The sequence below is a fragment of the Hemicordylus capensis genome, chromosome 5 (assembly GCF_027244095.1).
Source record: "Hemicordylus capensis ecotype Gifberg chromosome 5, rHemCap1.1.pri, whole genome shotgun sequence".
Lineage (NCBI taxonomy): Eukaryota > Metazoa > Chordata > Lepidosauria > Squamata > Cordylidae > Hemicordylus > Hemicordylus capensis.
The window spans coordinates 78,228,194-78,250,362 of NC_069661.1; the positions used below are offsets into that span (position 1 = coordinate 78,228,194).

Below are 22,169 nucleotides of genomic sequence, written 5' to 3' on the forward strand. Positions count from 1 at the left end.
GTGTGGGTTGGGCCACGTTTTTCTTATTGGGATTGGATCATGCAGAACTACCAAATTCAAAGCTCTAGCCTTCATTAGGATTTATGTCAACTGAGTACTGTTGTGCATTGGTGGTGTTTGGCCCAGAAGTGAGTAGCTTACCCTTTTTGTCTCTTTCAAGAGAGGCAATTGTACATACTAATGCAAGGCAACTGCAAAGTATAGAGTTAATACAAAAACAGATGATAAGCAATAAGTGTGATACATTTTTAAATGCATGCAGTTGTTCTGGCCTTAGAATATTATGCTCACATTTAACTGAACATTCTTTTTTATAAAATGGGAAATTATATACACTTGCTCTTTGCTGTGTGTGTGTTTGTATTTCTTCCCCCTCATTTTTCTCTTATGCCTGTCACATTCTGCTAGACCCATTTGAATGTCTCCAGGCAACTGTCTCTGTAAACAATGCTACTTCCACACTGGACAGCATACAGAAATTTTCTTTGACTTGGATAAAACTTTATTCCAGGAATAAGGAAGTTCATCCTTGATGTTCAGTGAATTTTTTAAAAAATGAGAAATGCATCAAAGAGATTGATCAGGTATGACCAGTTTGAACAACATAGCTATTGAATCAACTAAAACTTTTAGAGTAACTGAACAAGTTTGAATCACAGACTTTAATAAATGTTTGATTTACAATTCCATTGTTTAGAGATGAGCTTCCTGGTTATTTTGATGCCATTTCCCCCTCCCCTACAGGTCAAAAGTGACAGCTGCCAATAGGAGAAAATGGGGAAATGCAGGTCTCTTGCATAATTATGATTGGGCAGCAGCATGTTTTCCCCAGTTCTAACAACAACAACAACAACAACAAAAGTAGCATAGGCAAATGCATGCTTTTCCTAACTGTTCTTGTTTTGTTTGCAAAATGGAGTGTATGCTTTGAGTTCTAAATCATTTTTTCAAGTGTGCAGCAAACACAAATATTTTCCATAGTCATTTTCCATAGTCGTTCTCCCATGTAGCAGCAGTGAGAGGGGGTGGCTGCGAATGGCTTACAATGCTCTTGCAGTGCAGCGTTGTTCCATATTGCAAGGGAAACTGAAACAATGTAGTTTGTGACAGCCTGCACTGCCTCTTTTGTATTTAAGTAGCCTCTAATGCACTGTATCTACCCTCAGCACTGTCAAATAGTGCTTTAAAACGCTGTGGTAGAAACTACTACAGATATTCCATATAAAACACACTCTGGGTTACAGCAATGGTAGCTATACTGCCCCTTCTTGCTGGTCTCTCAAACCTGCTCTTAACTCAAAGCCAGCATTCAGCTGAATGCAGACACCTTGTGCTCCGTTCATTTTCATCCAGACATCTGTGCTTTTAGCCCTATCACAGTGCCAAGTGTAAAGAAAATCTAGGGAATGGTGTGACCCTAATCCTCTCCCTGCCAACTAGGCAAGAAGCACCTCTTTAAGTGATGGTTCTTGTATATTAAGCAGGGGAGAGCAACTGTCCAATTTCATCCCAGCCTGGCATCTCTCCAGTACCTTTTGCTGGGTGTCTGCTTTGTAGGGTTGTTTGTGAGTTCTTTTGAAACAGGGAGCCATACTCTCCTACATTTTACTATGTACTCTGCTTTGAAAACATTTTGCTGTGAAGTGGAATATAAATACAAGGGTTGATCAATAAGTTCATATAATGACATAGAAAGAAAGCAGCAGTGGTGGGTTAGGTATCCACAAAACATGTGGATGGTTTCCCTGGACTTAAATATACGTACTATCATGTTTCGATACACCCTCAGCATCGACGCTTCCTACGGTTTCAGATCAGGGGGGTCTCCTATAAATTTAAGGTCTTGCCGTTCAGCCTCACGACCGCACCGAGGGTCTTTATGAAATGTCTGGCCCTGGTGGTGGCGTTTCTGCAGGAACAAGGTTTTCAGGTGCTGCTGTATTTAGACGATTGGCTCATTGTGGTGAGCACCAGGTTGCGGTTCTGGACGCTCTCAAGATCGTGATAGATACGCTGCAGGAGCTGGGTTTCCAAATAAACTTCAAAAAATCTCAGTTGGAACCCACCCGTCAATTCAGTTCATTGGACTGATTTTCGACACAACCTTGGAAAAGGTCTTCCTCCCAATGGGTTGTATAGTTTATCTCCAGAGACTAGCAGCCATTTTTCTAGCCGGTGGCCCACAGACTATGCGTTCCATACAGTGCCTGATGGGTCACATGGCATCGAGTACATATGTACTACCTCAGGCGCGTCTTCAAATGTGCATCATTCAGAGATGGGTTTGGGATGTATTCAATCCCCTTCGGGATCCGGGCCATCTAGAGTGCACGCCCCCTTGATGGGTGCAGGCGACGGCAGAGTGGTGGACGAAGTTTTGGCATTTGAGTGTCAGTACTCCCTTTTAAGCTCCTCGAGCTGGGTGGTCACAACAGACTATCAGAGCTCAGTTGGGGAGCACACATGAACGGGCTTCATCTGAGTGGACACTGGTCCCCCAAAGAGAGGACTCAGCACATCAATTATTTGGTGCTGTTGGCCATTTTCAACGTTCTCAAAAGTTTCTTACTCATTATCGGTGGTCACACAGTGACCATACAAAACAACAATTCAATGGTGAAAGCCAACGTCAATTGACAGGGTGGCACGCCATCGCGGAGCCTTATGTTTCAGTCTCGGGACCTTTGGCTTGGCATGTAGCACATGTGGTAATGCCTTAGGCAGTTCACATACAGGGTTCCCTGAATGTTCAGACAGACACTTTGAGCAGAATGACGGTGGTCTCCCACGAGTGGGCATTGCATCAAGGTGTTTTGAGGGACATATTTGTAACTTGGGGGGTCCCAACTCTGGACTTATTTGCATTCCGGGACAATACACAATGTGTCCGTTACTGCTCCAAGGGAGAAGAGGGTGAGGGTTCTCTGGGCGATGCCTTTATCTGGTCTTGGATGGGCCCTCTTGTTTATGTGCCCCCCCCCGTTTCCCCTGATTCCGAGGGTCCTGCACAAACTGAAGGTGGCTTGGGCCTGGGCAATCCTGATAGCCCCATGGTGGCCCAGGAGGCCTTGGCTTCTGACCCGGAGGCACTTGGCGATGGACTGGAAATGCCTGTCTGCCCTGACGGACCTGCTGTCTCAGGAACAGGTGCTCCACCCGGATGTTCAGTCTCTCCATCTGATGGCGTGCAAGGTCCTGCCTACTTCCCGTTGAGACTTAAGGAAGTTTTAGTTTCTGCTAGAAAGCAGTCCACATGGAAGTCATATGAGCACAAGTGGACTCGTTTCACTTCCTTCGCTTCCCTACATGGGTTTGATGCATTTAATTCATCAGTGCAAGATGTATGTAACTATCTATTGTCCTTTAAGGAATCTAGTTTAAAGCTTTCATCCCTTAAGGTGTATTTGGCTGCCATTGTGGCACGTTTTCCCTCTGACTAGGCTTCATAGTTTAACGATCCGGTAGTAAAAAGTTTTCTGAAAGGTATAACACACATGTTCCCAGACAATCCAGTTATGTCACTGGATTGGGACCTGTCAGTAGTCTTGGCTGGTCTACTACGGCTGCCATTTGAGCCTTTGGCTTCAATCGATCCCCATCTCCTGACCTGGAAGGTCACCTTTTTGGTGGCCATTACCTCCACCAGAAGGGTGAGTGAGTTAAGGGCCCTGAGGGCTGACCAACTGTACCTTAAGTTCCATAAGGACAAGGTCGTACTCAGGACAGATGTCAAGTTCCTGCCCAAAGTGGTGTCTATGTTTCACCGTTCATCCCCACTCACTTTGCCTGTGTTTTTTCCAAATCCTTCATCGGATGCGGAAACGAGGTTACACCATTTAGACGTTTGAAGAGCATTGTCCTTCTACATTCAGAGGTCTGCTGAGTGGAGAAAATCTCCTTGTTTGTTCTGTACGATGCACCACGTGAAGATCTCCAAGTCTCTGCCCAAACCATGTCTAGGTGGATAGTTTCCACGATTGAACTTTGTTATCAGTTGGCTCATAAGCAGTTGCCTGCAACAGTTAAAACACACTCTGTTAGGTCCACGGTGGCCTCTGTGGCCTTTGATCGGGCAGTCCCATTGGACACTATATGTCAGGCAGCTACTTGGGCTTCACTCCATTCCTTTATCTGTCATTATGCAATTGATACCAGGGCACAGAATGATGCTGTATTTGGCAGGAGTGTCCTGCAATCCATTTTCAGTTGATGTACTTGTTTCTGAAATAAAGAATTCTGGCAGATTATATTTGCTTCTGTTCTTCCCTCCTCCTTGGGTGCTAGATTGTTATGCGCCCATTTGTGTAGAAGACAGAGACCATGTTGAAGAAAACAGGTTACTCACCTGTAACTGGTTCTTCTAGTGGTCATCTGTACTTCTACACACCCTCCTGTCCTCCCTGCTGGGTTCACTGAAGCTGGCTGAGGGGGATGAGGAGTGGCGCAGCCGCATATAGTGGCTGGGGGCAGGGTTCTTGTCCAAAACAGGAGAAATCAAGCTTGTTAGATTCCGACATGGTCTCTGCACAGGTGCATAGCCCATTTGTGTAGAAGTACAGATGACTACTAGAAGAACCAAAGTTACAGGTGAGTAACCTGTTGTTTTTGAAGAGGTAGAAGTCACTGGTGGCCAAATCTGGGTAATAGGGAGGGTATGGAACTAATTGGAGCCCCACTTTTTTTGATGGCAGCCATTGCAACGATGGACCTTGTCCTGCTGAAAGAGCACACCATGGTGCAATTTGCCACACCATTTATTTGGCTTGTCATAATTTCCAATCAACTGTGGATAATAGTAACCAGTGATCATTGCTCCACATTGGAGACAGTCATTCATCAAAATTCCTGATGCATCCCAAAAAACTGATGCCATGACCTTGCCTGACTGCTGACTGCAAAACACAAAATTTCATCTGAAGTGGTGAAGATGGGTGTTTTCATACCATGCTTTGCTGTTTCATCTTTGGATCAAAATGGTGAAGCCATGTTTCATCCATGGTAACGTATCAGAAAAAGTCTGCAGGATCTCTCCTGAACTTTTTCAAAAGTTGTATTGAATCTCACAGTTGAGTTGTCCTTTGCTCATCCATCAACATTTGTGGCACCCATCTTGCAGAATCCTTTCAGCTTGAGATGTTCCTTCAAAATTGTGTATTGCCATATGAAATGCCAAAAATGTAAAAAATATACCTGGCAGTCAATCATTGATCATTCACAAGAGCAATCATTTTTGCGATAATTTCCTCAAGACCATTTTGCAATTATCTTAATGGCCATCTACAGCGGTTGTCATCTGCCCCACTTAAATTCAGCACACCACTTAGCAACTATTGAGTATGCAAGGGAGAGAATCTCCCCATGTCTCTTGCAAATCCTCATGAACTTCCTGCATGGACATGCCATACAGGTACTTGATGATTGCACGTACCTCTGTTTTCTCCATTTTTCATTTTTCTGTTTTTCAGCTGGCATGCATCACAGAAGTGTTCCCAGGAAAAAGCAACAAAACCTATGGATACCAAATTTGCTATGGAGTCCTCCAAAGAGTACTAGGATGCACTAACACACTTTAAAACTAATATATCATTTCTTTCAATGAAGTTATTGATCAGCCCTTGTATTTTTTTATTAGTAATCTGTGTGTGTGTGTATAGTTTAAAGAACCATGAATGCTTTGGAATGTGGTGTCCCTTCCTCTTATTGTCACATCAATTTCTTCAAGAAAACAAGCAGCTTTAATGTTATGACAGCTGTCATACCAGGCCTGAATAGCACTTCTGCATTATGTGGGTTATTGTGATGTTGCATTTGGTGACCAACTGGAAAAATTGCATTGTGCAGCAGGGGTGGCCAACCTTGGGCTCTGCAGGATGCGTACATGTCCTTGCAGTTTGATATGTTTGGGGAATAGGCCACTGTTGGGTGAGTGGCTTTATGGCTACTGGGTAGAGGTGCCCAGAGATATGTGGTGGAAACCTTTCTGCAGAATTTCCCCATATTTAATTTTTTCAACAAAAAAGTTTCCATTTCAAAGATTTCATTGACTGACATCCGGACTATCTATCAGTGTGAGACAGACTATTGCCCTGTTGCTTGAGTGGGGAAGAGGCAACTTTCACCAGTCTTTCCTTCCCTCTCAAGCCCACTGTGCATCACCAATATATGTCCCTGGAGGTCGCACAATCTTCAGGGAGTTGTAATTAATGCTTTTCAGGTGATTATGCCTAGGAAATGTATGTGAGGGTTCATGTATTTCACTGATTTATTGAGCATTCCAGGAAAAACAATATTCCATATAAAGCTTTGAATTTGTTTTGGTATAACAAAGCACATGAGATGTCTTTTATTGAACTCCCCTCCCCATCAAATATTTCTGTTCAACAATTTGGCTACTTGACAAACTTTAGAGATTCAGTGATGGAAATTAATGTGGTAGAGATGGGGTGAGTGTTTGTGAGTGTAGGTCAAATGATATGCCAAATCAGATCATAATCTATTTTCATCAGGAAAATTTGTGTAGTGGTGTGTTAGGAAAAGATGCACATTTTATGCAAAGGAGGGGGAAGTTTGCATGGGAAACTTTTCCAGTAAACTCTGAACTACAAATTGTAGGTGTCACATCCTCGTTGCATTTTCAGCAGCTCCTACATGGTAGTCAGTTGACAGATAAATGAAAAAGAATTAAACTAGGCAATGGGAAAAGAAAAATTCAGTTCCAATATTATTAGGGAAGACCCGGGGGGGAGGGGGCAGTGTGTCAAGAGCTACAAGCACATGCTATCTTTAATCCATAAAAATCATGAAGCAACTGTGGATGACAGGGCTCTGCTCTAATGCTATGGTTGCAAAACAATGAAGGATGGCATATTTTTCTTACAGCCACTTCTTTGGGTTAAGAATTACTTTCATTACAGATGTAAGGTAAAGTGTGCCATCGAGTCAGTGTGGGTGAATGCTAAATATAGGGTTTTCACTGCAGGGCTAACAACTTCCATAGGCACTGGCACAAGGCAAAAATTGTCAGTTTGCCAACTTCTTGAACATGTAAAGTTGTGTGTTAAATAGATGAATGGTTCTGAACTGGTTTAATCTCTGGGACAATTAATTGAAAGTAGTACACAGTGGCTCACATCATATACCATGCATCAAGGCATGGGCAGCTGGATGTATGTAAATACTGCCAGTAGTGTTGCAGAACAGGGCTGTTCCACTCTTGTCTTAAACATGCTTGTGCAAATGCAGTTGCAAGATGCCCATTGGAAATAATGTACGTCGTGCAACTGCATTTGTACAACTGTAAGACTGAGCAGAATAACCCTATTCCACAACACCAGCAGCTCAGTAGTGCTAACATATGCTCTAGTGTGGGTGGCAGTGCTCCAGCTGCCCTTAGAGGCTTTATCTCCTTGGATTGAGCACACCAAAAACAAAATTATTCTGTCCAAATAGCCTGCTGTAATTCTAATTGTCACTTCTGTTGGACTTAAATTTAAAAGCAGTCCTATGCACTCTTATCTGTAAGCCCACTGAAGATAAGACTTGCTTCCATGCATGGGGTCAGGCTGCCCATAACAGCACTGGACTGGACTGGACTGTTAATCCAGTGTTGCCCATCTATGCAAGGTGGGAAAGGGGTGATTTTCATGAATCTGCTCTGCATGAAAATATATCTCTGAGTAGTGGGGGTCCCTCAGCTTTTTTTCAGGAAATACAAGGAGCTGCAGAGGGAAGGAAGGGAACGGCAAAAACCATCGCCTGACTCCTTGCATGAACAGAACATTCTTCTGTTTCAATATCTGCTAGTCTGGATAATGCCCATGGTCTGAACTATAGAAACTAAATAATACATGTAAATTATGAAGTTTTCCTCAGGACATAATGGTCTGCATGCATATACTGCTGTTAAAGGCCCAGGAACAGGTTATAAATCTATATAATGTACTAAAATGGAAAATACAACAGGGTCCTCTTATTTGATTAACCTGAGCACAATCGGGGCCATTCCCTGTCTATTCTAGCCTTGATTCTGTAATGCTTTTAAGACGTAGTGAAGATGACAGACTCTGCTGCCACCCCCCACCCCTTCTGTAATATATCCTTCTTTATATAGCTCCTGCTAAACTAATCAGAGGTACTTCTTAAAGCAGTGACTCTTATATTTAGAAGAGGGAGAGCAACTGTCCATAGTGAATTCAGAATAGCATCTGTCCTTTGACTGTTGCTGGTGTCTCCTTTGTGTTTGTGAGCCTCTTTGGGATGGGGAGTTGTTGTTTACACAGTCAGACAAGTGTTATTGACTGGTTTGTTTTATCCAGACATCGAGTCCTTCCCAAGGACCTGGGATGGCTGAATTTTATTATCAGTGTATTGCTGTTATTATTATAGATATCATCACAGAATATAGGCTGTTCCCAGTAATGTTGCTTTTTGTAATTGGCTGATGGTGATTTCTGTGGCCCTTATGGTGTTGAGGTGCTCTTCAAGGTCTTTTGGAATTGCACCTAGGGTGCCAATTACCACTGGGATTATTTTGGTCTTCTTCTGCCACAGCCTTTCAATTTCAATTTGTAGATCTTTTTATTTTGTGATTTTTTTCTATTTCTTTTTCTTCTATTCTACTATCCCCTGGTATTGCTATGTTGATTATTTTGACTTGTTTTTCTTTCTTCTCGACTAAAGTTATATCTGGTGTATTGTGTGGCAGATGTTTGCCTGTTTGTAGTCGGAAGTCCCATAATATTTTTGCATCTTTATTTTCTACAACTTTTTCAATTTTATGGTCCCACCAATGTTTGGCTACAGGTAGCTTGTATTTTTTGCAGATGTTCCAGTGTATCATCCCTGCTACCTTGTCATGCCTTTGTTTGTAGTCAGTCTGTGCGATCTTTTTACAACAGCTGATTAGGTGGTCCACGCTTTCATCTGCTTCTTTACAAAGGCGGCACTTGCTGTTTGTTGTTGACTTTTCTACTTTGGCTCTGATTGCATTTGTTCTTAGTGCTTGTTTTTGTGCAGCCAGTATTAAACCCTCTGTTTCTTTCTTCAAGTTGCCATTCTTAAGCCATTGCAAGATCTTGGTTATGTCTGATTTTCCACTTATACTGTGCAAATATTGACCATGCAGTGGCTTATTTTTCCATTGTTCTGCTCGGTTCTTGACTTGTTCTTTCTTGTAGGCCTGCTTTGTTTCATTGGTGTTGAATAGTTTCTCGTTATTGACCATTTGAAGTGCATCTTCTTCACTGTTCTTGATATATTCTTCAAGGCCTCTTTTCTCCTCCTCTACTATTTGATGGACTTGCAGCATTCCCCTTCCACCTGAGCTGCAAGGGAGGTATAACCTATCTACATCACTGTGGGGGTGCAGAGCATGATTGATGGTCATGATTTTCCTGGTCTTACGATCTAGCGTCTCTAGCTCTGCCTGGGTCCAGTCTATTATTCCTGCAGTGTATCTGATAACAGGTATAGCCCAGGTGTTTATGGCATGTATGGTGTTCCCGCCATTGAGTTTGGACTTGAGGATTTTTCTAACTCTCTTGATGTATTCATTTGCAATTTTTTCTTTTAATTTCTGTGTGTGTGATGTTATCAACCTGGAGAATGCCCAAGTATTTGTAATGTTCTTTCTCTTCCAGGTTCTTGATGTTGCTTCCATTGGACAGTTCTATTCCTTCGGTTTTTGGTATTTTTCCTCTGTTATTATTAATGCAGCACACTTGTCTAGTCCAAACTCCATTGCTATATCGCTACTGAATTATTAATTATTATTATTGCTATGCAAATAGCTTTGAGAACTTTTCTGTTGAAAACCAGTAAATATTACTATATACTTAAAATATAGTAACTGAATTGTAATCTCTTTGTAGATTCTGTAGCAATGGACTAATTTGCCATAAGTGGAAGAAACTATTTAGATGAAACTATAACCTTTAGAAATAGAAGAGATATAACGATGAGGAAAATTGATATTTTAGCAAAAATATTCAAAATAAAAGCAGGAAGAGTGCAGAATTTTTAAGGACAAGGTAATATTCCAAGCTAACTTTTAAGGATAAATGTTTAAAAAGAGTATTATGCAAAGGATAGATGTATAGTATAAACTAAAACATATATATCCTGTAAAACAACTGTGTTTTGTTTTGTTTTTAATCACCTCTAAAAATGAGCTTGGATCAATACCTTATTGTAAAATGTTCTGCTTTCTTCCTGCTTTTAACTTTGTTTGAAGGATGGATCACAAAACTGAACCAAACCAAACCAGGCCCATTTTGAGCATTTGCCTTTTTTAAAAAAGTTGCTGTAGAAAATAATTTCTGTAATCTGTTTGCTTTCCAAAACATTGTTTGGAACTAAAAGGCTAAGCTCTATCATTATCCAAAGGATGGAAATAAGATACAGAAACAGAGGAGCGGGAGCTTTAAAACATTAATTTTATATCCTTTAAAGTCAGTTTTGAGTTGAGGTGTTTCAAAGTCCCTGAAAAAAAATAAGGAAAGATGGCTCAAGGGGAAATTCCAAAGAAATGGAAAGCTATGGTTCTATGAAAACTCCATCCTTTATCGTGTGGAGCCTTACTGTTCTGGCAGCAACCAGGGCTGTGAGAAGAGCTGAGTAGCCCGACTGATTGCATGCCGTATTTCAGTGTGTACAAATGTGGGCCTTTCTTCTTTTAAACTGCAAGATGGTGTGCACCAATGAGATTTTCTTATGAGTCTCTCTTTGATATTGATATATTCCATTCACATACTCTCTCCAATCATACCACTTGAGCATTTTTTCTAAAATGGTACGAGTTAATAACGTCACAGAGATTTAGGGGCTGCGCTCTTAAAACAGTAATACTCTTTCTTGTTTGGACAAAGACCTTACCATAATTCCCTCCACTGGAATGAAAAGCTCGGTTTTTGCAAGCAGAGAATCTGCTTGCAATGCTTTTTATATTGCGCGCTACTGAATACAAAACGATACACCCACCCCCACCCCGACCCCGTAGTTAAACAAAAAGTCACTGCTGAAGCTACTGAATGTCCTATCTATCAAGGAGCGGGGGAGGCAGAGTTTTCAAAAAACGCTCCTAGCCCAAGGCAAAAGGGCCACTTGAATGTGTTTCATGGAGGGGACCAAAAGTGGCGGCTGCTGGCTGGCTGATTGCGATTACAAAAACTCGGGCTTGCCTAGCTTTGCACTGTCATCAAAGGCAGCAGCTACAAGCTCCACATGGAGGAGGACGCGCTAGGTTTCCATGAAGGCTGGCGGGCTGGTTACTGCGACTGACGCTGGGAAGGGTAAATTGCAGCAACAGAACTAGGCAGCTGCTCCATTTTCAAGTTGCTCCCTGGCCTTTAGATTCCAAGTGCTAACGGAGCCGGCGGGGGGGGGAGGAGAGATAGGGAAGCGCCGCCTCTCGTGTGCAGCAGGCAACTATGTATTCCTCTCCACACGTCGTTTGGCAAACAGAAGGAACGCGGTGATGCGCTTGCTCTATTACAGGGGGCAAGCAGGATATTTTTGTGTCGATGCCTAGCATTCAGTAAGCTTGGCGACGAGTGCTCTTCTGCTCCATTCTCTTAAGGCTGACAATCGCCTGCCTCCCTCACTACGGCCAGTTAAAATGGCCTGTGCGTATGCGCAAGCAAGGCTGCTGCAGACCACCACCGCTTTGTAAATACATCAATACAGGGCGCAACAGTGCATGTCGGGATCAGTAGTCCGTAGTGCCGCCTGTTTTTCGAGAGAGGGCGGTACAGGAGAACTACAATTCCCGTGAGCGCCGGTGGACGGAGAGAGACGAGGGCGGAGGAAAATAGTGCGAGCACCCTCGGTTGCTGCTTTTGCTACTTTACTGCAGCGGCAATAAGGAAGCGGCTGAAAAGTCTCTCGCATATGACAAGGAAGGGAGGCAGCGGAGTGACCTGTCGGTTGCTTTGATGAGAGGAGGGAGCTGGAGCTTTAATTACTTCAAGCGGGGAGAGAGCGAAGGGGCTTGCGGTGCTTTTGCAGGAGGGGCAGCGACTTGCTTGTCCTGGCAAGCCGAGACTCGTGTTCGCTTTTTTTACACAGAGAAAGCCGGCGGGGGCGGGGAGGAGAGTTGTGTTTTCCTCTCCTCTCTCCGCACCTTCCTGGTGTCAAACTGAAGGGAAAGCTCCGTGAACTCCTGACGCAGGAGTTCAGACGGGCCAGGGCTTAAGCGCTCCCGCACGGTGTGTGGGTTCAGCTACCTGTCTCTGCAACGCCCCGCGGAACTTGCTTGGCCCAAGCGGTGCTAGAGGGAGCTAGCCCCCCCGCCCCACCTTCTCCCCTTCTCCTGCTTGACAAAAGCAGCCACGGAGGCGGTGTCTAAGTGCGGGAGCCGCAACGCCGCCTAGTTGAGTTACTTTACTTTCGAGGCTGCCGCCGGAGCCCAGTCCGGGCAGGGCATGAACGGCTTCGGCCCCGAAGAAGTGACCCGCGGCGGGGGAGAAGCCGCCGCCGTGCCTGCCGTGGTGGCCAGCGCTGCGGCCGCGGTGGAAGTCTTGCCGCCCCCGCCGCCCCTCCCGCAGCCGCCAGCCGGGCTCGGGGCTGCTTCCTCCGCTGCCGCGGCAACCGCAGCAGGCTCGGCAGGTCCCCCTGGCGCTGCTGGCCCCGGCGCAGGGCAACTGTGCTGCCTGCGGGAGGAAGGCGAGCGGTGCAGCCGGGCTGCGGGCAACGCCAGCTTCAGCAAGCGGATCCAGAAGAGCATCTCGCAGAAGAAGGTCAAGATTGAGCTGGACAAGAGCGTGAGTACTGCTTGGCGGGGCTTGGGTGGTTGTGGGGGCGAGAAGTCCACCGGGAATTCCCGGCTGCTGCTGCTTCGTGCTCGGATGACCGGTCGGCTTCGGACTCCAGTCGAGGGCAATGGGGGCATTGCAGTCCAAAGCTTCCCCCACAGTATACACCCCACGTATATTTTTCCCCCTTCGAAAGCCACACGGGAGGGGGCGGCGGCGAAGGAAACAAAAGCGAAGCGAGGCAAGGAATGAATGGGTGAGAGATGCTTTCCTTGGAACGTCGATCATTGCACGGGCTTCCTTCTCTCTTTCTGAAAATTATGCATATGCTGGGCCAATCTGGTGGCCTTCAGTCCAGGGGGAGTCCACTAAACAGGCCTCTATTCCTGTTGCCCTCTTCTCCTCCCCCCTCCCCGTGACTTGTGTTTCTTCCTTCTTCAGGGATTGCATCTGAATGAAAGTGGGGGGGGGGGTTGGTCCTATAGGGCTTTCCAAAGTGTGGCGGCTCGAGGCAGCTGTTTTTAAAAATGTGTGTGTGTTGTGCTTGCTGCCGCGGTGGGCTGGCTTTCTCTCTTGTTTTGCTTGCCCTTGGTACAGTTGGTTGCGTGGCTGACGTTGCAAAAGAGGAGCAGCTCCAGCTGCTGGTCTTTGTGAGTGCGGGTGGCAGCAGGGGCTGCCCTGCTCTTTTCCACGCAGCCATCCCTGTCTTGTTTTGTTGCTGCTTTCCCCCCGACGACTCCTCCTCCCCCCGAAATCATGGTGGGTTTTGTCAGAAGGGGAGATCATGTGAACATTCATAGCTGCATGAGAAACCGGGCTCCCTTGGACCTGTTTCGCTTTCTCTCAGGACTCTGTTTCATGGAGCGCTTCTGTTTCTCGGGGGAGGGCAGTACTCGGCTGCTCCGCCTCTTGCTGCTGCAGTGTTGCACGTCCCACTTTGCCACTGTGTCTTTTTCCCCTTGGCAGCCATCAGGCTCCTCATAACCTTTTCTTTCCATGCGAAATATCCGCAATCGGAGGTGCCTCAAAGGCTGGCCGTCACCTACCTGTTTCTCTCCCACTCACTTCATAGTAAAAGGAAGTGCAATAGACGTTCCTAGAGTCGGAGCACGTTAACCTGCAGAGTAAATGTCTGCCGGTTGATGGTTCCCTAATGCAGAGCGGAGACTCGTTCGTTCCGGTTAAAACGAGCAAGTACTAAGAAGGTCCTTTTGTATTGTACTACTGACGTCGTTAAAAGTGCGTTGTTAAATGTTGGCAGCAAATGGAGGTTGCTAATGAAGCCGCTGAGTTTGTGACTCTTTATCAGGAGATCATGTGAAGACGGTCTGGCTTTTGGTAAACTGTTTGTATTGCTTGCCCTAGTTGGGATTGCTTGTTCTGAATCCTGTTTTATATACGAGACTCTTTTTGAAGTAGGAGGCTCTGATAGACTTGCAGTTCTGATCCTACATATTTGTATCTCTCTGTATCCAACCAAGTTCAGTGGGACTTGCTAGCTCGGACTGCTATTGCAGTTTTTGCACATTTATTAGGAAGTAAGCCATATTGGATGCAGTGGGATTTATCAGCACAGTCCTAGCAGTTTTACTCATAAAGTGCTATCCTCAGGTTAAAAATAATCTTCATTCCAGTGCTTTTTTGTATATGTGCAAAAATGAAAAAGAATATGCCATTTCCCCCATATACTTGAATCTTGACAAACCTGTAAGCTACTGGTTCACAGCATTTCCATATAGGACCTGGCCCCTAAAACTGGCAGTATTAATCTGCCCTTTAAGATCTTAAAGGTACAATCCTAGGTATATTTGCTTGGAAGCAACCCCACTGTCTTTTTGGTGGGGCTTACTGCCAAGTAGGTGTGCATAGGTTTATTGTTCAAAGTTGCTAAGCTTTGAGACAACTGACATCTTTCTTACCTTCATCTTGTCACTTCCTCCCCATCCTTCAATTCTGGCTGTATAGATAAAAAGGCTTCACTTGGCTTTGTCTTTACTTGACCAGATGTAGTAAAAGACCATGGCAAAAGGCATCCAAGTCAGCTGCACTGCAGTAACTTTTTAATGCACCACATTTTCTCTGGTAGGCTTTACTGGAAGTGCATGTGTGCTTGACTAACTTCCTGCAAATCACTGATGACCTTTGGTGCAGCATATGCATTATGAAATAATTGTTAACCTTCTCTCTTTAAACTTTTAGGCGAGACATCTTTATATTTGTGATTTCCACAAAAACTTGATTCAAAGTGTTCGAAACAGAAGAAAGAGAAAAGGCAGCGATGATGATGGTGACTCACCAGTGCAAGATGTTGACACTCCAGAGGTAGCTTAATAGTTCGTTCTCACTGTGTGTGTGTGTAATATATATGTATATAACTTTTTAAAAAAATAGAGATATGGTGGTGCAGAAACCAGGTCAGGGGTACTGCTAGGCACAGACCTGGGGGCCCAGGTCCGTGTGCTCACTCTCCTAGAGGGCCCCATGATTTTTCCCCAAGGGAAAAGAGGTTGCCTTTTATATTTCTGGGATGGCTTGGCCTAGAGTTCTGGAATTTGGCTCAGATGTAGGACAAATTATGTATTGATTTTTATATTTGGTACAGGGTGTTATTATGCTGATGACACCCAAATATTTTTCTCCATGTCAACATCATCAGGAGAAGGCATAACCTCCCTAAATGCCTGCCTGGAGGTGGCGAAAGGATGGATGAGAGATAACAAACTGAGTCTGCATCCAGATAAGATAGAGGTACTTATTGTGTGGGGTTGGAATTCAGGAGATTATTTTAATCTGCCTGTTCTGGATGGGGTCACACTTCCCCAGAAGGACCAGGTACCAGTTGTCACTGGTAAGGAGGGGCAGTGCCCCCCAAAAAACAAAAACACACTAATGAAGGATCAGACTTACCTGCAGCAACCTTCAGAGCAAGAAGCTTCTTCCAATCACTCCTCCCCTGCCTGTAACTTCTTATTTTGGTTTTACCAGCTGGAACTTCTGCTACTTAAACTTCTCCAGTCAGCCCAATTCCTAGGGACCTCCTCCTGGCACTGCCCCCAGGAAGAAGTTATGCACTTCCTGGTTGCTTCAAGGAGTAAATTTTAAAATACATTTTCCAATTCTTCTTGAGGGTAGTGCCAGGAGGAGCCACCTAGGAATCAGATTGTCTGGGGCAGCTTGAGTAGCAGCTGTTCCAGCCAGTAAGACCAAAAGAGGAAGTTGCAGGCAGGGAAGAAGGGTCTCTCGCCACGATGGAAGATTCTCTGGCTGCTGGTAAATCTGATCTTTTACTAGCTTGTTTGTTTGCGGGGAGGGTGGATGCAATCCATTTCTCCCTTCTGTCCTTATTTCTGCCTTTTGTCCGTCCTTTCTGCTTTTTGCCCTGGCTTTTTTGCTTCCTGCCTTCCCACACACACCCACTCCAGTGTTTTATATTTTCTACTTCTGCCCCTGCTTTTCTGCTTTTTTTCCTTTCTGTTTTCCTCAGTGCTGGCAGGCTTAGGTAAATACCCAAGCCCATAGGCTTCTGTCTTTGACCAGGTTCTCCCCTGCCCTTCCCACCCACTCCAATGCACACCACCAGCTCCTACTGCCAGGCATGCAGTCAGGGGGTGCTTCTGGGCACAAACCTCTCCCTGGTGTCCCAGGTTGAGGCAGTGGCCAGAGGTGCCTTTTATCAGCTTTGGCTGGTACACCAGCTGCACCAATTTCTTGAGATAAAGGACCCCAGAACAGTAGTACATCTCGTGGGCACCTCCAGAGTTGACTACTGCAATGTGCTCTATGTGGAGCTGCCTTTGTATGTAGTCTGGAAACTGCAGTTGGCCCAGAATGCGGCAGCCAGATTGGTCTCTGCGTCATCTCAGAGAGACCATATCACTCCTATCTTAAAAGATCTACACTGGTTGCCGACAAGTTTCCAGGCAAATACAAGGTCTTGGTTATAACCTCTAAAGCCCTAAACAGCTTGGGCCCTGGGTATTTAAGAGCCCGTCTTCTTTGCTGTGAGCTACATTGAGATAATCAGGAGTGGTTCGTCTGCAGTTGCCACTGGCTTCTTCTGGTGTTTACTGGGGGACGGGTCTTCTCCATTGCTGCCCTGAGGCTTTTGGAACACACTTCCTGCTGAAGTAGCCTTCTCATCTCTTACTACTTTTTAAAAGGCAGTCGAGACACATTTGTTCACCCAGGCTTTTAATTAGATACTGTTTTAATAGCTTGATGGTTTTTAATAGTTTTAACATTTTAAGTTTTGAAATTTTGTAATGTTTTAACTTGTTTTTATAGTTTTGTTGTAAACCGCCCAGAGACTTGCATTTTGGGCAGTATACAAATACGTTAGATAAATAAAGAAATAAAATAATTGGTTTTGAAGCAGATCAGTCCATCTGTTGATTTTTAATTATTGTGCTGGATTTTTTAAAAAAAACACCTCTGGAACTGAATCCCCTCCCCCACCCTTGAACCATCATTCCACCCCCATGAGGAGGAATTTGCCCATTGCCTTCATTAAAAGGTTCAATATCACCCACCCCTTTATATTTCTGAATGGCTTGGCCTACAGTTATTAAATTGGGCTCAGATATAGGTCAGATTAGGAGGTCTCTGTGTATGGATTTTGAAACTAATTGGTAAATTAGTTTATTTTAAATTTTTTATAAAATGTCAAAGTCCTATAAGTGACTTGTTTGATGGCATAAACATTACAAAAACTTCTGGAATTGAATCCACCCCCTACCCCCGCCGAACCATCTGGAATTGAATCCGCCCCCCACCCCCACCGAACCATCGAAGGAGTCTGCCCTTTGCATTCATAAAAAAGTGTAATATGACTGGGCTTAGAGTTCTGAAATTGGGTCCAAGATTGGGTCCAAGATTTCAAGGAAATTGGTCAAGCCTATGATTTGTAATTATTTTTCCCTACTGTAGTAAAGCTGCTAGAAAGAGTTCTCTTTCCATAGTATACCTCACATTTAGTGAAAGTGGAACTAACTGTTATATCTGAATAAACAAACACTTTTTTTTAAAAGCGCTATGCTCAAGTTGGTTTGTTATCCAAAAGGTCTGCATGAGAACTGTGCAGCAAGGAGCATGTGTTGTGGTTTTTAATTTTTTCCCTTATGAATGCACTATATGTCTGAGTTGGTTTTGTGTTTGAACTGTGGAGCAAGGGTCACATGTTGTGTCCCGGTTAGTTTTTGAATGATGAAGAAGCTGTGTGACTCCCTTAGGGTTTTTGTTTGTGTCAAATGCACTTTGGTACAGATCTGTGGATTCGTGGTGAGTGAGCAAGAAGATGTATGGATCCTTTGAGGGTTGTGTAGTCCTTTCCCCAAAAAAATGCCCTCTGGCCCACACCTATGGGTTTGTGCTGAAATGTGTAATATGTATATGTAAAGGATGCTTACTTTGCAGGGCGCCCCTGTAAGCTCATTAGGTCCAGGGTCCAAAATTACTTAGCTGCACCTCTGCACCAGGTTTATGATAATGCTAAACATCTTGATGGGGAAAATTGCATATCGTTTGTTTGCAGTTTGATTGTCGAGCTTGGTATTGGGACTGGGCTACATCAACTTTATCATATGAAAGCCGCTTGAAACTATCTTCATATGTGTCTTGCTGCCACCACCGCATGTATTGTAATGTGGATCACTTTGTGGCTCTTGAGTTTGACTACAAACATATGAAGCTGCCTTATATTGAGGCAGACTACTGACCCCCTAGCCACCTAATGGTGCAGCGGAGAAATGACTTGATTAGCAAGCCAGAGGTTGCCGGTTCAGATCCCCACTGGTATGTTTCCCAGACTATGGGAAACATCTATATTGGATAGCGACGATATAGGAAGATGCTGAAAGGCATCATCTCATACTGTGCAGGAGATGGCAATGGCAAACCCCTTCTTTATTCTACCAAAGACAACCACAGGGCTTGGGGGTCACCAGGAGTCGATACCGACTCAACTTTACCTTTTACTGATTCCCTGCTAACTGAGCAAAGAGGCACCTTTCTAAAGTGGTGATTCTGTTTATTGACCAGGGGAAGAGCAACTGGCCCTATCCATTCCCAGCAAAGCATCCCTTCCAGTGGCTGTTGCTGATGTCTATCTTATGTTTCTTTTTTAGATTGTGAGCCCTTTGGGGACAGGGAGACATTTCATTTACAGTGGTCCCTCGACTTACAAACTACTCGACATAAGTATTTTTCGAGTTACAAACGGCAGTTTTAGATCCGGTTTTAGATGCGGTTTTTTCGACTTACAAATTTTTAGATGGGGTTTCCTCGACTTACGAATTTTACATGCGGTTTCCTTGACTTGCCTGCCTGTTTACTGCCTGTTTATTCTTGAAAAGAAATGTTCCTGTGCAGTTTGCAAGCCTTACTTGGGGTCTGGGTCTTTTTTCTAGGCTCCGGAACGCATTAATCCGTTCCCAATGCATTCCTATGGGAAACCGCTTTTCAACTTACGAACTTTTCGACTTACAAATGTGCATTCGGAACGGATTAATTTCGTAAGTAGAGGGACCACTGTATTTTTATTTCTCTATGTAAACTACTTTGGGAACTTTAGTTGAAAAGCGGTATATAAATATTTGTAGCAGTAGTTGAACCTAGCATATTGTCAGTGTATTATCCACACTGATACCAATCTCCAAGGTTTCAGACAGAAGTCTTTCTCGGCTCTATCTGGAGATGCCATTATTTTTAAACTGGGACCTTTTTCTAGCAAATCATATGTGCTCTACCACAGCTCTAGTCCTTTTACTTTGAAAGCAGCTCTTTAAGGTTTCGGGAGTGTCATCCTTCCCATCTAGTACCTAAGATGTTTTAACTGCAGATGCAGGATATTGAGCTGCAGGCTTTGTACATGCACATAATACCATCTAATACTAGAAGAGCATGGAGAGTTTTGACACCAGCACTACCTGTTCCTGGGTTTATGCTGAGGGAGAAGAGAATGAGCATTGCACAGATGGCTTTATGCAGTATCTGTGTGATAAAAATACTTGTAGATTGGACCTCAGTTCATTAAAGAACCATGTTGTTTTTTCCAGGTTGATCTCTTTCAGTTGCAAGTAAACACACTAAGAAGATACAAAAGGCACTTCAAGCTACAGACCAGACCAGGACTTAATAAAGCACAGCTTGTTGAAGTACGTGCAACTTTTATTTTTTATTAACAAATACAGTGCTATGGGATATGGCTTTTCTTAGTCCTCAACCTTTGCATACAAGACTCACTTTATCTGCTGATGCTTGGTTCCTCCTCCAGTTCATTGCCATATTCCTAGCCAAACCTTCTGCTCTTTCATATTAATATTTACACAGAGGTAGGCAAAACTGCAGGTGAAACCAAACTGGGTCAGTAGGACACCAGGATTACACGTGATACTCAGTTTCAAGTGCAAAGTGATGGACGTTAGCCAGTATTTGTTTTACATAAATGGTGTAGGGTTTGGAGTTGCCTGTAGCCTACCAGGAAAAAGATCTTGGAGACGTAGTTGAAAGCTAATTTAAAATGTCAACTCAGTGTGTTGTAACAGTGAAAAAACAACTTGCTGTTAGGAATGATCAGGAAAATGATTGGCAAATAAAACCGCAGGTGGTATAATGGTGCGTCTGTATTTGGAGCCTGTTTCCTTGGTTGCCTCATCTCAAAAATATAAAGCTGGAGTGTGCAAAAAAACCCAACAACTAAAATTGGTGGCTCTGACAACAAGAGCAGAAAGAAGCATGGCTTTAGGAGAGGCTTATAAAGCTGAATGACTACAGGGATTGAATAGAGAGAAAATGGATTGCACTCAAAGAACACTAAACCTTGGGTCATCCAGTGGCTGTGGTGAACTAGGACAAATGCATGGTGGTACTTCTGGAATGAATTGCCACAAGGTGTGGCAGTGGACACATCAATCTACTTCTGGTTATCAGGTGCTGGGGAAAAGCAACGGGTTAGCTATTAACAAGTTCTGCTAGTGAGCTTCCAGGAGGGAACTAGGAACCTTGAAGAGAATCCTTTTGAAGCTCCTCAATCTGCTTGGTATTTCAGTGTCAATATTTTGGTATCATCCACAAATTTGGCTGGCTCACAGTTCACTTATGAATAACTAAATAATGAGTCCCTGTACAGATAATTATATACAGTCCTTACTGTGGGAAATATCAGTTTATACCCACCCTCATTTTGCCCTTTCTTAACCGTTTACTGATTCACAAGAGGATCTGTTTCTTGACTACTAAATTTTCTGAGGAGTCTTTGGTAAAGGACTCTGTCAAAAGCTTTTTGAAAGCTACAAAAGTAAAAGGTTGTCATCAACTTGTAGATTATGGCACTCCCAAAGATTCTAAAAGCTTGATGAAGCAACATTTTTCTTTGCAGTAGCCATTGTGGTGTATATGTTTGGCAGTTTTACCTTTTTAATCATGTTTTTTTTAAAATTGACCTTAGCCTGTGGTTTCTTGGAAACCCTCCATAGCCTGGAACCTTTTCTTTGCAAACAGGTTTAATGTTGCTTATTTTTGCTAAAATATCAACTTCCATATTTGAGTTATTTATGAATTCTTAGGTGAACACCACGGAGATTTATGATGTTAGATTAATGATGTTAGCCTACAAATGTCTCTTGTTTGGCAGTAAAAAAAATTCTCCCTTTCTAGAGGCAAGGCAGTACTGGATTAAGTTATTCAGAGCCTTGCTCTTTCCAGTTGTTGTCTGCAATAAAATGGAGCATCAGAAATAATTCCCAGTGTTCCAAAGTTCCCAGTTATATTGTTAGCTGTCTGTCTCATATACTTAGAATATGTGTTAAAATAGTACTTGATTGGGATAGTTTGGGCTTTGTGAGATTTTGTTTTGGATAAAATTGGGAGTAATGGTTTATCCAAAGCAAAATACTGCATAGAACTCAAACTGAGCACAAGATGCAACTGTCCTTTTTTTTTTTTTAAATGGCATATTGGGTGAACTGACACTCATTCCTTATATGCTAGAGAGGAACTGAAAATAAGTTGTTTTCATGCTCCAGTTCTGAGCACATTTTCTTGGAAAGAATTAATTATAATATTCTTCATGTGCATAGTGAGTAGCAGAACTGATTCTGAAAGAACTGATTTTTTTTCTTCCAGATAATTGGGTGTCATTTTCGGACTATTCCAGTGAATGAAAAGGACACCTTAACCTATTTCATCTACTCTGTGAAAAACGACAAGAACAAATCTGATCTAAAAATGGATAGTGGTGTTCACTAAATAAGCAGATTTGTGATTTGCAGACATAAAGACTGTTTTGGATATGCTGAAGCTTTCTTTGTAACTGGTATTCAGAGGGATAATTCTGATGTTATTTTTCATGGGGAAAATACTGCTCATAAATGATATTTCTGTGGTAAAAATATTTTAAATAAATACTATTGATGTTGTAGCGTT

The 22,169-nt window shown here is 43.5% G+C and overlaps 1 protein-coding gene across 1 annotated transcript; it reads left to right on the forward strand.

Annotated features, from left to right (window-relative positions):
* Window positions 1-11,435: 11,435 nt before the first annotated feature.
* On the forward strand, window positions 11,436-22,169 carry SAP30 (Sin3A associated protein 30). Its single transcript, XM_053254391.1, has 4 exons — window positions 11,436-12,758; window positions 14,949-15,071; window positions 19,802-19,900; window positions 21,870-22,169. Exons 1-4 carry the CDS (start codon window positions 12,420-12,422, stop codon window positions 21,990-21,992), a joined length of 684 nt encoding a protein of 227 aa, XP_053110366.1. The 5' UTR covers window positions 11,436-12,419; the 3' UTR covers window positions 21,993-22,169.